The sequence below is a fragment of the Coregonus lavaretus genome (genome assembly GCF_964263955.1).
Source record: "Coregonus lavaretus genome assembly, chromosome: 39".
Classification (NCBI taxonomy): domain Eukaryota; kingdom Metazoa; phylum Chordata; class Actinopteri; order Salmoniformes; family Salmonidae; genus Coregonus; species Coregonus lavaretus.
The window spans coordinates 21612396-21629951 of NC_140026.1; the positions used below are offsets into that span (position 1 = coordinate 21612396).

At 41.6% G+C, this 17556-nt stretch overlaps 1 protein-coding gene across 2 annotated transcripts in view; it reads left to right on the forward strand.

Moving 5' to 3' along the window:
• LOC311112875 (uncharacterized protein) overlaps window positions 1-17556 on the forward strand; it is a 32345-nt gene that overhangs the window by 10056 nt on the left and 4733 nt on the right. The window contains exons 7-10 of one of the 2 annotated variants that reach the window (XM_084156013.1): window positions 5209-5297; window positions 7524-7650; window positions 7813-7955; window positions 14333-14558. In XM_084156013.1, the coding sequence (XP_084012139.1) occupies window positions 5209-5297; window positions 7524-7650; window positions 7813-7955; window positions 14333-14476 (503 nt within the window). In that variant the 3' untranslated portion in view covers window positions 14477-14558. Of the gene's footprint in view, window positions 1-4702; window positions 5088-5208; window positions 5298-7523; window positions 7651-7812; window positions 7956-14332; window positions 14559-17556 lie in introns of those variants that run through there. The other variant, XM_084156014.1, reaches the window with a different exon arrangement.

The following is a 17556-nucleotide window of genomic DNA, read 5'->3' on the forward strand; positions in this document are numbered from 1 at the left end:
AAAAACGTATCACGGCAACTGGTTTGATACATTCACCTCTGAAGGTAAAATATGTACTTACATTCAGTAATCTTGCTCTGATTTGTCATCCTAAGGGTCCCAGAGTTAAAATGTAGCATTGTTTTTTGTTTGATTAAATCCATTTTTATATTCAAATGTAGGAACTGGGTTCTACAGTTTGAACCCCTGCTGTCACTGGCTCCACACCCACCCCTCCCGGCCATCTAGATGTGTGAAAGTTAGTGTATAAGCTAATGATCCATCATGTATAATCAATCAATAAATCAAATTTTATTTATAAAGCCCTTTTTACATCAGCAGATGTCACAAAGTGCTATACATAAACCCAGCCTAAAACCCCAAACCGCAAGCAATGCAGATGTAGAAGCACGGTGGCTAGGAAAAACTCCCTAGAAAGGCAGAACCCTAGAGAGGAACCAGGCTCTGAGTGGTGGCCAGTCCCCTTCTGGCTGTGGCGGGTGGAGTTTATAACAGTACATGGCCATTAAGGCCAGATTTTTCTCTCAAGATTTTCAAACGTTCATAGATGACCAGAAGGGTCAAATAATAATCACAGTGGTTGTAGAGATTGCAACAGGTCAGTACATCAGGAGTAAATGGCACTTGGCTTTTCATAGCCAGGCATTTTGAGGTTGAAATATCAAGTGCGGTAGAGAGAGAGAGAGTTGAAATCAGCAGGTCTGGGACAAGGTAGCGCGTCCGGTGAACAGGTCAGGGTTCCATAGCCGCATGCAGAAAAGTGGAAACCGGAGCAGCAGCATGACCAGGTGGACTGGGGACAGCAAGGAGTCATCAGGCCAGGTAGTCCTGAGGCATGGTCCTAGGGCTCAGGTCCTCCGGGATGGGAGGGAGAGAGAGAATAAGAGGGAGCATACTTAAATTCACACAGGACACCGGATAAGACAGGAGAATAACACCAGATATAACAGACTGACTCTAGCCCCCCGGCACATAGACTATTGCAGCATAGATACTGGAGGCTGAGACGGGGGGGTCGGGAGACACTGTGGCCCCGTCCGACGATACCCCTGGACAGGGCCAACCAGGCAGGATATAGCCCCACCCACTTTGCCAAAGCACAGCCCCCACACCACCAGAGGGATATCAACAGACCACCAACCTACTACCCTGAAACAAGGCTGAGTATAGCCCACGAACATCCACTGCACGAACCCAAGGGAGCGACAAACCGGACAGGAAGATCACATCAGTGACTCAACCCACACAAGTGATGCACCCCTCCTAGGGAAGGCATGGAAAGCACCAGTAAGCCAGTGACTCAGCCCCCGTAATAGGGTCAGAGGCAGAGAAATCCCAATGGAGAGACAGAAACCAGCCAGGCAGAGACAACAAGGGCGGTTTGTTGCTCCAGTGCCTTTTCGTTCACCTTCGCACCCCTGGGCCAGACTACACTCAATCATAGGACCTACTGAAGAGATGAGTCTTCAGTAAAGTCTTAAAGGTTGAGAACGAGTCTGCGTCTCTCACGTGGATAGGCAGACCAATCCATAAAAATTTAGCTCTATAGGAGAAAGCCCTGCTTCCAGCTGTTTGCTTAGAAAATCTAGGGACAATAAGGAGGCCTACGTCTTGTGACCGTAGCGTATGTGTAGGTATGTACGGCAGGACCAAATCGGAGAGATAGTTAGGAGCAAGCCCATGTAATTTTGTAGGTTAGCAGTAAAACCTTGAAATCAGCCCTAGCCTTAAAAGGAAGGCACTGGAGTAATATGATCAAATTATTTGGTTCTAGTCAAGATTCTAGCAGCCGTGTTTAGCACTAACTGAAGTTCATTTAGTGCGTTATCCGGGTAGCTGGAGAGTAGAGCATTGCAGTAGTCTAATCTAGAAGTGACAAAAGCATGGTTTAGCTTTTCTGCATCATTTTTGGACAAAAAGTTTCTGATTTTTGCAATGTTACGAAGATGGAAAAAAGCTGTCCTTGAAATATTCTCGATATGTTCGTCAAAAAAGAGATCAGGGTCCAGAGTAACGCCGAGGTCCTTCAGTTTTATTTTAGAAGACTGTACAACCATCAAGATTAATTGTCAGATCCAACAGAAGATCTCTTTGTTTCTTGGGACCTAGAACTAGCATCTCTGTTTTGTCCGAGTTTAAAAGTAAAACATTTGCCGCCATCCACTTCCTTATGTCTGAAACACATGCTTCCAGGGTAGGCAATTTTGGGCCTTCACCATGTTTCATCGAAATGTAGAGCTGTGTGTCGTCCACATAGCAATGAAAGTTAACATTGTGTTTCCGAATGACATCACCAAGAAGTAAAATATATAGTGAAAACAATAGTGGTCCTAAAACGGAACCTTGAGGAACACAAACTTACAATTGATTTTTCAGAGGACAAACCATCCACAGAGACGAACTGATATCTTTACGACAGATAAGATCTAAACCAGGCAAGAACTTGTCCATGTAGACCAATTTAAGGTTTCCAATCTCTCCAAAAGAATGTGGTGATTGATGGTGTCAAAAGCAGCACTAAGGTCTAGGAGCACGAGGACAGATGCAGAGCCTTGGTCTAACGCCATTAAAAGGTCATTTACCACCTTCACGAGTGTGCTCTCAGTGCTATGATGGGGTCTAAACTCAGACTGAAGCGTTTCGTATAAATGTTTTGTCTTCAGGAAGGCAGTGAGTTGCTGCACAACAGCTTTTTCTAAAATGTTTGAGAGGAATGGGAGATTCGATATAGGACGATTTTTAGTTTTTTACATTTTCTGGGTCAAGGTTTGGCTTTTTCAAGAGGCTTTATTACTGCCACTTTTAGTGAGTTTGGTACACATCCAGTGGATAGGGAGCCATTTATTTGGTTCAACATAGGAGGGCCAAGCACAGGAAGTAGCTATTTCAGTAGTTTAGTTGGAATAGGGTCCAGTATGCAGCTTGAAGGTTTAGATGCCATGACTATTTTCATGAATGTGTCAAGAGATATAGGATTAACAAACTTGAGTGTCTCCATTGATCCTAGGTCCTGGCAGTTTTGTGCAAACTCAGGACAGCTGAGCTTTGGAGAAATACGTAGATTCAAAGAGGAGTCCGTAATTTGCTTTCTGATGATCATGATCTTTTCATCGAAGAAGTTAATGAATTCATCACTGCTGAAGTGAAAGGCATCCTCTCTTGGGGAATGCTGCTTTTTAGTTAGCTTTGCGACAGTATCAAATATACATTTTGGATTGTTCTTATTCTCCTCAATTAAGTTGGAAAAATAGGATTATCGAGCAGCAGTGAGGGCTCTTTGATATTGCTCTGTACTTTCTTTCCAAGCTAGTAGGAAGACTTACAGTTTGGTGGAGTGTGTAAACGTACATTTTGTATTACCATATCATTTTGGTATGTTCTCTATAGTTATGTACTTGGAAATGTATCAATTGACCAATTCGGCACATTTGGGCAGACTTGATACAAAATAGTCCAGTATTGCGATGCTTCACTGGATCAATCTGAAACTTTGCACACACACTGCTGCCATCTAAACTGCACCTAAACTGCAATATTATATTGTGGCCTTTCTCTTGCGTTTCAAAGATTATGAAAAATAAATATTTTTTTTGTTTGTATTATCTTTTATCAGATCTAATGTGTTATATTCTCTTACATTAATTTCACATTTCCACAAACTTAAGTGTTTCCTTTCAAATGGTATCAAGAATATGCATATCCTTGCTTCAGGTCCTGAGCTACAGGCAGTTAGATTTGGGTATGTCATTTTAGGCGAAAATTGAAAAAAAAAGGGTCAGATCCTTAAGAGGTTAACTAGCCCCATGGGGGATATCAAATGCCAAAACAAACTGACAATGGGCATTACGCGTCTATCATAGTCCAAAACGTGTATGCGGCGTACACATTGCAGGGTTCTAGAATAATGGACCCGTTGGCTTTCATACTTTTTGAATTCTCAGCACAGCTCTAACAGTTTCTCTAAATGTCAACACATTCAAATGAATAGAGGACCCATACCGGAGCAGTGTTGGTTGGGAAGTGTGGGGAGGTGGCGTTCGGGGTTTCAGAGCAGTGTAGCTATGTCACAATGGGATGCCGGATTATCGCGTCTCAGCATTGCTCCGAATGTATGATTTACTTGGGTGCTGCCAGCTGTAGGTAGGATTGAAATTAACCCAAGGAAAACTGTTATGGTACCCTTCATTCTGTGACATACAATTTCCCCCCCCAAATTATCTCGCAAATCACGGTTTTGGACGAGACTGACTTTATGACCCAAATTATCCTATCTACACTTTGTAGTCAATTTTGACACTAGAATAAATGTTTCTGACTCATATCGAGGTTTGTGTGGTGGTATTCATACATGAATAAACTTATTGTCATGTTTTAAATGTTTCCCCCCCATTTCTACTAGTATTAGAAACAGTTGATTAATATTGAGATTACAGTGGAGGCACATTTTGAGATAGAAAGAGCATAGAAATAGAATGAAAGACATCATTTGAGAGACATTTGTAGCCCATTAAGTAAACGTAATATTTTGACTAGTGACATCAGTTGCTTGTCGTATAGTTGAATTGATGGCAATTACATTTCAAATCAATCTCAAATTCAATTAATTCAATTCGAAATTAATTTTGGTATTTGCACCACACCATTATTGCGTGACCTCGTGACAGAACTCGTCAATATCTCCGCCCCAAATAGGCAGTCATGCACTACCATTGTTCAACCATTTGTTTTGCCAGAGAAAAGGCAAACGTGTAGGATTCGAGTAGATTTTGATAGTCCAAACATTCTTGTTTTCTAAACAAAGTTAAAGATTTACTAGCAAATGACAATGGAGAATGCTGCCCACCTTCAAAGTCAGCTAACCTCTCTCATGAACGCTGTAATGAGGGCAGCGGTCGTGGAAATAGTCAGACTTGTAGAGGGCAGCGCCGTGGTCCTTCGCGAAGAGTTGTACAAGAGTAAACGGGAGAACGAAGCACTGAAAGCCGAGAATGATTCGAATAAAAATAAACTCAAACATTTGGAAGCAAAGCTAGCGGCGGAGCAGCGTTCCGTCGGTTGTCATGTAGCCGAAGCTGGTGGCGATAAAGGTAGTGTGTGTGGATAGTTGAAAGATTCGAGTTATTGTATTTCTTTTTTTAACGTTACACGATTTCTTTCTGGGCAAATAAACATGTGTTATGGTTTCTTCTGTTTATGGTAATTATATAGATGAATTTGTCCACACAAAGGATGTTAAGGCTTGTGCAGAGAAGACCGGCGCAGGGCTGCAATCTCTGGAGTCAGCAGGCCAATCCCAGGTTAGTAATATCGTATAAACACAGATGGAACAATGAGCCAGATATTTCACCGGATGTATACTGAATACCACATATGCTGACGAGAGGAAGCCCAGTGGCCGGCAGTGGAAGAAGATAATAATAATAATAATAATAATATGCCATTTAGCAGACGCTTTTATCCAAAGCGACTTACAGTCATGTGTGCATACATTTTTACATATGGGTGGTCCCGGGGATCGAACCCACTACCCTGGCGTTACAAGCGCCATGCTCTACCAATTGAGCTACAGATGGAGCGGGATGGGTTTTGGCCGATATTATGCTTATATTCTAATCAATTAAACATTTGATCCCAATAGTTTTCTTTTCCCAAAACTAAAATATGTTATGAACAGAGTGGACTAAGTTTTGTAGATCTTACCCTTTGCCAAAGTAAAAATGTAAACCGTTTAGTATTGCAAGGGCGATAGAGGCGTTCCCTACTAGAACGCGCCAATAAGATCTCGCTAGCTCGAGCTTGGCTCTGCCCTCCTAATTTGTTCCCATTGGAAATGACAGGCTGTGGTCTATCTTGGGTTAGTTATAAAATTATTTGGTATAAGGGCAGTTCCATGGTATCTGACTGATCCTTGGGAAGGTCCCATACCATCGAAGTTTACATTTTAAAATGGAAGGGACATCGCAAGGATCCCTGATAGCACTAACCCTAGCTAGGTTTCCATCCGATAGAGAGCCATAGTAATGGCGTCTTTTTGTAGGCACGAACTCCGCCGTGGCTCGTTGGCCAAAGCCTATGGGGAAATTAAGTTTTTGGATAAACGCTGAAAATAAGATCTGTGTTAAACACGCTTAGGAGATTTTATAACTTTTTGTTATATGAGATCAGCTAATTTTGAAGCGTTTATGTAATAAAAAAAAAAAAGCGAAGGCTTCATCATTCATAAAGGTCATGTTAACTGACTGATATTATCTCATGGAACAAAACGTGTAAGATCTCCTAAGCCTATGTTAACCTCTGTCCTTATTTTCGGCATTTATCCCAAAACCATATTCTTTCCCCCATAGGAATGTCTGAACGAACCAGATGTAACTCATTTCCGTTTTTTAGGACTACAAGCTGGTGAGCTCTATTGGGGACATATTTTCATGCAAATATTCTAAAATCTGCATAAAAACATTTTTTGTATTTCCCACGAGATGTTTCCATCAAATTGACTTGTTGCGTATAAAAGGCTGTGCGTGATGACATAGTGCACATAAAAATAACTTGCGGTTAAATTCCCGCGCGTGTGTGTATATATAGCGAATGTGCGCACTCTGGTCTTGGTACCTGCGCTCTAGTCAACAGCTCCCAGATACACTGCGGGTATAGCCTACTACATGATGAGATTGTTATGGATTATTTTTTTGTCAAACGGCAGCCAAACATCGATCGTCATGTCACCAGAATAAGACCCTCTATTTATTGGAATGCAGCTCATCACTGTGCACTTTCATCACCCTGTGGAGTTCATCATAACTTATGTCATCTGTAGCCTAATAAACAACATGCTTTCCCGAGTCGTAGTGGGAGGACAACACAACATATTGTGACTCCAAGTTTACTTCGATATGGTTATTATATCAATATTTGCGCATAAAGGAATCTCAACCACCATTTCTCACGTAATTAATTTTACAGACACAAAAAGATCCCACCTTGTTTAGCCTATTTACTTTTGTCGACGTTTAGAAAGTTAACTGACAAATTAGCTGTTTCCATCAGGCCTGTCATGACATTTTTTATCCGACATTACTCACATAAAAATGTTGGATGGCAACCTGGTTACTGAGACTCAGATTTTTCACTTTAAAAGTTAAACAAACCATAACTCGATGCACAAGTACCACTTTTAAAATGTACTGAATGTTACAAAATACATTTACTTGAAGAACAGTGCAGATGCAAAGTTTGCTAACAGAATTATGGTTTGTGCTGTTTGTCATCATTCTGTTACAAAACTTTGCATCTGCATTGTTATTCTTGTGCATAGAGTTGTATGCTTTGTTTAACTCTGCAATAATTTGTTTGAAGTTTTACACATTTTAAAGTGAAATATCTGCGCCTGTCTCACTGTTATCGTGGAATTGCCTATAATTATATACTAACCTGTATATTCAGATGAGGTGTTCAGTGCATGTACTATGTTATGTGCAGTCGTTTCCTAGTGGAAATCATGTGGGACTTCATTGTGTTTGATGCAGGCTACAGCTTTCAAGGAAGGGGAAGGCCTAAAAGTTGTTGCCATGGAGAAGGATGGAATAAAAGTACTTCCCATCAAGAAGGAAATAAATGAAGGCACAGAACATGACACACCATCTCCAATGACAGGTGAGTGCGACTGTAACTCATCATTGCCCTATATGTATTGGAAATATGGATACATCACAACTCTGTTTGAGAATAGTGGATAACCTTTTTTCCCAGACACATAATAAGCTAATTTGAAGAGAAAGTTGTATTTACTATAATGGCACCGGTCTCTGTTTGCAGGTGAGCAGCTGTGTCCCAAAGTGGACATGGTGTATGGCAAGGAGTGGAGCCAAAGCCTGTGGCGAGACGGAAAAGAAAAAGGAGACAATAAGGACAGAACAGAGGAGAAAGAAACTCCAGGACCATCAATGACCCAGCATCAGGTCAGTCCCCTTCCTCTCAGAGGTTTTTATCTGAATGAAGGACTATGTCATACAAACACACATGATGTTGACATGGTTGCGATTATCAGGTTGATTGTGACCTATACACACACCAAGGAACTCGCACAGTGCTTCATTCCATGATTGATTCTATTGAGCCATGTTGTGGTCATAAAATAAAACGAATCAGAGACATTACGAAGGATGTGGAAGGAAATGGAAGTAAAACACCACAGTCAAACCAAACAATGCAAACGTTCTTCAAGAAGTAAACTTGTCCCAGCTCTTCAAGTGCTTTGCGTCTCCCAAGGTCCTGCAGCATCTGGAAATGAACAACAAACTCAATCCCCTCAAAAGACAACAGAGAACAATAATAAATAAATAAACTCTTGAAGCTTATTGAATGGACAGATATAGCCCTTTGTATCAACATGGGCATCAGACTACCAGGCAGGCTACCAAGTCTCTTTACGTGTTTATTTACATACAATTCGTCATCTTCTTACAGAATAGAGGTCCACTTCAGTGCAGTAAGCTGAATCCATCCACTCCCATCCTCAGTCTTCTGTGATCCTGAATGAGACACGTATCCTGACTACCGACTTAAGAGGGAATCTCTGAATTATCTGTTCTCCTTGTCACTGACTGGTCACTACAGATAGACGGCAACGTTCAAGATCCTTGTCTTTATTTACTGGTTGGCCTACGGGACCTCCTATAAAACTGTCTCAGAGACTTTCGGAATCCCTCTGTCCAATGCTACCCGCGACGTTGTAGACAAACTGGTCAAGCTATCCCCCAAGATTGAGGCTAGTGTTCAAAATGAATAGAAAAATTATATAATAATAATAATAATAAGACAGGCTAATATTAAACACTCACAAAGGTAGATCAATTAAATACAAATGTTAGGTAGGCAGTTTACTGTAGAGTAGAGGGAAATTGCAGTGTCTCTACATAGGTAAAGAAAGGTTGCCACATTCGGTAGAAATTGTCAGAAGAACCCCGTAGGGTACATTTTTATCTTCTCCAATTTACTAAAGTGTAAGACATCTTTAATCCACACAAAATGAAAGGGAGGAGAGGGTGACTTCCACAGAAGTAAAATCAACCTTCTTGCCAACAAACTCACAAAGGCTACAAAGTCAGATGTGTATTTTGGTAGTGTTATAGTATCAGGTATTACACCAAATAATGATGTTATGGCAGTAGGAGCAAAGGGCACTTGTAATACTTTAGATGTGGTGTCAAAGATGGCAGACCAATAGTTATGTAGAGAAGAGCAGGACCAAAACATATGTATTAATGAAGCAGGAGCTTGCCTACACCTATCACAAACAGGATCGACATCAGGATAGATCTTAGCCTGAGTTTAGTCCAGTGAGTGCGGTGTTGGATTTTGCACTGGATCAAACCATGTTTGGCACAAATAGAAGAGGAGTGGACACGGTACAGAATATTTTCCTATGTGTCATCAGTAAACTCATCACCTAGATCCTGTTTCCATAAAGTTTTAATAGCTGCGACTGAAGGATTGGGAAGAGAGTACATTTGATCATAGCTATAAGAAATAATACCTTTTACTGTTGGGGATGGTGTGAAAAATGCTTCAGTGGGAGGGCACACAGGAAGAGTGGGAAATTGAGAGGTCATGTCACGGACAAAGCTGTGCCCTTGTAGATATCTAAAGAAATGACTATTCGGAAGTTGAAATTTAGCTGAGAATTGTTGGAACAATGCAAACGTGCCGTCAATATACAAGTCATTGAATGATTTGATGCCAAGGCTGAACCACATGGAGAAGGCTTCATCTACTAGGGATGGATGGAAAATGTGATTTCTGAGTAGAGGGGCCTTTAATGAATAGGTTTGCAAACCAAAGTGAGGTCTAAACTGGTTCCAGATCTTGAGTGATTTTTACTAAAATGTTTTTGGTATAACCTGAAGTAGCAGAATGAATAGGGGAATGTGAGGATGGCATACATGAGGAAGATTCTATCTTCAACCATGCTAGAATGATATGTGTGGTATCTGCACGGATCCAGTACTGAATTACACAGAAGTTGGCAGCCCAATAATAGAACTGGAAATTAGGTATGGCCATTCCCCCTAAGGGTTTAGGCCTTTGCAGGAACACCTTGCGGATCCTTGGATTTTTTAAAATCCCAGATGAAGTGTGAGATAATCCCATTGAGTTTGCGGAAAAAATATTTGGGAATAAAAATAGGTATACATTGAAGAGGGTATTCATTTTAACCGAATTAATTAGACCAGCTAATGATAGGGGGAGTAGTGACCATCGTTCAAAATCTTTCTCCACTAGATTAAGGAGAGGAGTAAAATGTGCCTTAAAGGTTATCAAATTTGTCCGTGACATGTACCCCCAAGTATGTACATTTGTTGAGAACTACTCTGAAAGTCAATGTGTGTAATGGGTAGTTACGAGCTGCAGCATTTAAAGGGAAAAGCTCGCTCTTATTCAGATGTAACTTTTTTTGGGACATTTTTGACATTTTTAGTCATTTAGCAGACGCTCTTATCCAGAGCGACTTACAGTTAGTGAGTGCATACATTTTTCATACTGGCCCCCTGTGGGAAACGAAACCACAACCCTGGCGTTGCAAGTGCCATGCTCTACCAACTGAGCTACAGGGGACCAGAGACTAGGCCAAATTCATTAAGAACAGATAGCACAATGGGTAAGGATACATCGGGGTTTGAGATGTAGAGAAGCAAGTCATCAGCATAAAGTGAGACCCTCCCCGTATATGTGGGTTGGATCTAAACGCAATTGCGAGGGGCTCGATGGCGATGGCAAGAATCAAGGGAGACATTGGACACCCCTGTCTAGTGCCTCTGAAGAGAGGGAAATAGTCTGAGTAGGTGTTATTCATTCTGACAGATGCAAGTGGAGAAGTGTATAGTAACTTGATCCAAGCAATTCATTTTTTGCCATGAAAAAGGTAGCCCCAATCCACTCTATCAAAAGCCTTCTCAGCATCTAGTGAGATTAGAATCTCTGGGAGCTTTGCGATAGAAGGATTATACATAACATTAAAGAGTCGTCTGATATTTGAGAAAGAATGTCTGTCTGGTCAGAGGAAATAACAGATGGTAAGACCGACTCCAAACGCATAGCTAATAGTTTAGCCAAGAAAAAAATGCTCATCCCAATTTGCCACATTGGCAAGGATCAATGGAGTATTATAGATTCTGCCAGTGACAATAATATATCTACCATTGGCATCTGAAATAACATTGGAAGAAACAAAGGGCACCGATTTGTGTATCAGAATTGCAGCTCCCCTCGATTTGAAAAGTGGAGTGATACATTTGGCCTACCCAGCCTTTTCGCAATCTGAAAGTGATCTGAAACTCTCAGATGGGTCTGTGTTCCCAGATGTTGAAGATGATGACGTACTCTACTACATTTGACTGGCTGGTTCAAACCATTACAGTTCCAACTAGAAAATGTATGTATACTCCCAGTCGACTGCCCTATTAAATTAGGTTGTTGAGTCATTCTTCGGAAAAATTGGAAATGAGTGTAGCCTTTTAAATGTAACTGGAAGACTGAACCTGACATATGAGAAAAAATTAAACAAAGTGTTGAACTTCTTCCCACCCGCTGAAGTGTCTTCCCAAACAAGACGCGCGCATCCCCCCCCCCCCCCCCAATAGTGCCAAGTAAAGTGACAACAGGGTGTTAAATCAAATAACATAGGCAGCATGACAGTTTATGGCCCCAATAAAATAAAAGGGAACCTGTTCCACAAGCCTACATAGAAAACAATGACAAAATAACAAAAAATGATATATATATATATATATATATATATATATATATATATATATATATATATATATTATATGAATAGAGGCTTACTATTTCAGCCAACAATGAGGAAAATGTACATATAATGCAAAAAAATAAACTGGAGGCACTGTAGTAGGCTACATGTGTTGGGCCTTACCTATCAAACACTGCACTGTAGATAGGCTAAATATCCATCTCGTTGCTCCGGTCAGTCTGGGGGAGCAGTTTCCTTCAAGTTCTTGTTGATAAAGTAAATTGCAGCGGTCGGGTCGTTGAACTTGTGAAGAGCTCCGCTTGGTAGTGTGACCCTGAGCTTGGCTGGGAAGAGGCCAAACTTGACTCCCGGACAGGTGTGCAGAAGCCGCTTTGCGTTACCGAGCGCCACTCGTTTCTTGGCCACGGAGGCAGTGAAGTCTGGGAAAATTGACAGTCTTTTGCCTCTGTACAGTAATGGTGATGGTTCTCCAGCTCGGCGCAGGATCTGGTCCCGGACATGGTAGTAATGCACTCTAATGACGAAGGGCCGTGGGGGGTCACCCTCTCTGGGTCTAGCTCGCAGTGACCTATGGGCACGGTCTAAGAGGGGTTTTTCTTCAAGGTTAAGCATGTCCTGCAATAGTTGGGAAACTAAGTATGTAGGGCGGGGCCCCTTCAGACCTTCAGTAATGCCCACCAGGCGTATGTTGTGGTGGTGTTGACGTCCTTCTAGGTCCTCACATGTTTCTTTAAGCGCTTTAACATCAGATGAGAGCGAATTCACTGTGGCCTGAAGGATGGTTAGGTCATCACTGTAAGACACAGCAGAGCGTTCTAGTTCAAGTATGATAGTGCCATGTGTAGTCACTGTTGCCTGTAGAGCAGCTACAGATGATTTCAGTTCTTCCTTAATTAAGGACATTTCTGAGCGGAGAGTTGTGGAGAGTGTCAATTTTCGTGTCAAGTTGATCATATATGTCTCTTGAGCCCATCCAAAGCTTCTGTGAACTTCCTCAAACTAAGGGCAGCGTCCTGGCCATCGCTGTCCTCCTCCTGCCCTGGCGAGTTGCTTGGCGGGGTTGCTCGGAGGGTCTCTTTTAGAGCAAGTGTCTCTTATCAGCCATTTCCTGGATTTGTGGAACAGTGAAGAGTCAGATTATGTTTTGCAAATGGTGAAATTGAATGGTCTTCTTGCCCAAGGAATGAGCCACCCCGCATGGCTGCCAATGTGATAAGGATGCAACCAGGGCTGACGCGGATGGCGGTTACTCATATATGCAGGATATCAAGTCTTCTTTTGAACTGTTCATCCCAGACACCATCCAGAAAATCATTCTGGACTGCACTAATTTGGAGGGAAGGTGTGTTTTTTGATTGAGATGGAAGGAGATGGACCAAACTCATTTACATGCATACTTTGGGCTTCTTATCCTTGCTGGTGTTTTCAGATCCAATGGGGAATCTACAGAATCCCTGTGGGATGCAGAAACTGCCAGAGAACATTTCCGTGCAACAATGTCTCTGGAAAACATCCACATTATTTCCAGGATTATCTGCTTCGATAACCGAGACACCAGACCAGCTCGGCGGCAGAGAGACAAGCTAGCTGCAATCAGGTCAGTGTGGGACAAGTGGGTGGACCGCCTTCCCCTGTTTTACAACTCTGGGCCCAACGTTACTGTTGATGAGCAGCTTATGCCATTTAGGGGCCGCTGCCCCTTCAGGCAGTACAAACAGTCTAAACCCGCAAACTATGGAATCAAGATCTGGGCTGCTTGTGATGCTGCCCCTGAGAAGAACCAAGGGAGACGGGTTGTACTGGACGTGACACAGGGACATCGTGGCCACAACATCACATACGATAACTTTTTTACTTCGCACAAGCTGGGACAGGAGCTCCTCAAGAGGAAGCTGACGATGGTAGAAACAGTACGAAAAAAACAAGCCAGAGCTCCCACCTCAGCTGTTGAATACACGGAACAGGCCTATCAATTCCTCTAAGTTTGTGTTCACGGCCGACACGTCCCTAGTGTCCTACGTGCCAAAGAAAGGCAAAAATGTGGTCCTCATGAGTACGCTGCATAGGGATGGGAGAATCTGTGGCCAGGAACATCAAAAACCAGAAATCATAATGGATTACAATGCCACAAAAGGAGGGGTGGACAATTTAGACAAGCTGGTGATTGGCTACAGCTGCAAAAGAAGAACCCTATGCTGGCCACGTGATATTCTTTGACATCTCGGCATACAACGCCGTTTGTCATCTGGATGGCGTTGAACAGAGGGAAGCTCCAGAGGAGAGGGCTCTTTCTCAAGGAGCTGGGCAAGGCATGTGTAAGACCTCAAATCCAGAGGCGGCAACATATCCCAAGGACCCCAGCTTCTGCAGCCATCGTGAGGAGGATTCAGGAGGAGGATGCTGGTGCCCCATCCACAGAACCAACAACTCCAATACTGGAAGTAAGTGTGAGTGATGTTGTTGCATGTGTGTGTCTGGCTCTCCTACCTTGGCCTGCTGTAACTATATATGTGAGCGAGTGAGATGTTAGTAAAATTCCTGAACTAAGTGTTTTCATCATTCTAGATTGCAGCCAGTAGCAACAAGAAGAAGCGCTGTGATGTGTGTGGACCCAAGAAGGACAGGAAGACACAGTACACATGCATCAAGTGCAAGAAATACATTTGCAACACACATACAGTAAATCTATGTCCCTCATGTGGTGTGTAGACCGGCCTTAATTTGTGTTCAATGGGGCTCATCATTTCCATAAAATACTGTATGTAAAATGTGTCCTTCCAATTTGTTCAGTTCAAAGCAATAAACGTCAATAGTGATGAAAACCTTGTTTTATTTATATTTGTTCAAGATAAACATGATTTATTTATTTTTACGAATAGCGCTTTTATTGATAAATGTGATCTAGCAGAGGTAAATGGCAAATATTAACCATGTATGCTGTCTATATTGCTTGTAATTGATATGTCAACATCTAAGTATTTTTACGTAAATTGTTATGGCTGTATTGTTTTAAAAACCCAATAATGTTGTGGGTCCATCAGACCCGCGAACATTGGGTGAATAACAAGAACATGAACACCAAACAAGGGTTAATAAATTCAGTGCTTATGACAAGTTTTCTACTTGTTACATGTTGTTTTTCATTGGAGTTGAAAATAAAGCAAAATACCTATCTTCAAATCGTCTGTAGCGTGAATGGATGTATTTTTTATTGTGCCTTAGCCTGTGTGCCATATAATATTATGGTTTATTCAAATGTGTGCATTTGTGTGTGAGATACATTTGAGCTGAAATCCAATGCAGTACTTTTGGCAGAGAAACACTGAAAAGTTATGTTTTTTCACAAAGGTACAACCAGGAGGCACTGAATGAGTAATTGTTATTACTGTATGGATAATGAACGCTTCCCCTGTTGTCTGCAGTACAGCCCTGGATGTGGTATGCATTCAAGTCTTTGATAAAGCAATCGTCATTGTGTCACCTAAAGGGACATTTTACTGTAGCGGAAAATACATTAAAAGTTCATTATGCCAGGCTTATTTAAACCACTAATGCATTGTATATCAGTGATGAAACAGACCAATCCTTGTATCCTTATGTCATTACTGAATGCATAATATACTACTTGACTTTTTCCAAATGTTGTTACAGCCTGAATTTTAAATGGATTAAAGGTGCAATATGCAGAAATCGCTCTGCCATTTCCTGGTTGCTAAAATTCTAATTTCAGTCTGTGACAAAACAAGCAATATATACAGTGCATTTGGAAAGTATTCAGACCCCTTCCCTTTTCCCACATTTTGTTACGTTATAACCTTATTCTAAAATGGATTACATTAATTTTTCAATCTACACACAATACTCCATAATGACAACGCAAAAACAGGTTTTTAGAAATTTTTGCTAATGTGTGTGTATATATATATAAAAATATGCAAATACCTTATTTACATAAGTATTCAGACCCTTTGCTATGAGACTCGAAATTGAGCTCAGGTGCATCCTGTTTCCATTGATCATCCTTGAGATGTTTCTACAACTTGATTGGAGTCCACCTGTGGTAAATTCAATTGATTGGACATGATTTGGAAAGGCACACACCTGTCTATAAAAGGTCCCACAATTGACAGTGCATGTCACAGCAAAAACCAAGCCATGAGGTCGAAGGAATTGTCCGTAGAGCTCTGAGACAGGATTGTGTCGAGGCACAGATCTGGGGAAGGGTACCAAAACATTTCTGCTGCATTGAAGGTCCCCAAGAACACAGTGGCTTCCATCATTCTTAAATGGAAGCAGTTTGGAACCACCAAGACTCTTCCTAGAGCTGGCCGCCTGCCCAAACTGAGCAATCGGGGGAGAAGGGCCTTGGTCAGGGAGGTGACCAAGAACCCGATGGTCCTTCTGACAGAGCTCCAGAGTTCCTCTGTGGGGATGGGAGAAACTTCCAGAAGGACAACCATCTCTGCAGCACTCCACCAATCAGGCCTTTATGGTAGAGTGGCCAGACGGAAGCCACTCCTCAGTAAAAGGCACATGACAGCACGCTTGGAGTTTGCCAAAAGGCACCTGAAGGACTCTCAGACTATGAGAAACAAGATTCTCTGGTCTGATGAAACCAAGATTGAACTCTTTGGGCTAAATGCCAAGCGTCACGTCTGGAGGCCCCGTGTAGCTCAGTTGGTAGAGCATGGCGCTTGCAACGCCAGGGTTGTGGGTTCGATTCCCACGGGGGGCCAGTATGAAAATGTATGCACTCACTAACTGTAAGTCGCTCTGGATAAGAGCGTCTGCTAAATGACTAAAAATGTAAATGGAGGAAACCTGGCACCATCCCTACGGTGAAGCATGGTGGTGGCAGCATCATGCTGTGGGGATGTAATCGCTGACAAAGGTGCTTCAACAAAGTACTGAGTAAAGGGTCTGAATATTTACGTAAATGTGATATTTCAGTTTTGTATTTGCTAAAATTTCTAGAAACCTGTTTTTGCTTTGTTATTATGGGGTGTTGTGTGTAGATTGAGGAAAAACAAACAATTTAATCAATTTTCAAAAAAGGCTGTAACGTAACAAAATGTGGAAAGAGTGAAGGGCTCTGAATACTTTCCGAATGCACTGTATATAGTGTAGAGAATCATTGTACCATCTAAACCACTGTGATATATTTTCAATAACCAAAAATATTGTCTTTTCAGCTGTTTGAAGCTGGTGTACAAAACCGTAAAATACTCAAAAAGGAGATGGGAAGCATAGAAATAGTGCACATATAACATATACCGCTTCTTAGAATTGCTTTCAATGAGAATGACAGATCTAGAACTCACATTTCTATTTTAATTTGGTCGGGTCGCCTAAAAAGTTACATATTGCAGCTTTAAGTAGAGCTTTTTGGTCACTGGCCAACACACAATTCCCCATAATGTCAAAGTGGAACTGTGTTTTTTTTGTTGAGTCATTCAACCCATTTGTTATGGTAAGCCTAAATAAGTTCAGGAATAAACATTTGCTTAAGTCACATAATAAGTTGCAATAGTGTTTAACATGGTTTTTTAATTACTAGCCTCATCTCTGTACCCCACACATACAATTATCTGTAAGGTCCCTCAGTAGAGCAGTGAATTTCAACCAAAAGACCAGGGATCTTTTTCCAATGCCTCGCAAAGGGCACCTATTGGTAGATGGGATAAAATAAAAAAGCAGACATTGAATATCCCTTTGGTGAAATTATTAATTACACTTTGGATGGTGTATCAATACACCTAGTCACTACAAAGATACAGGCTTCCTTCCTA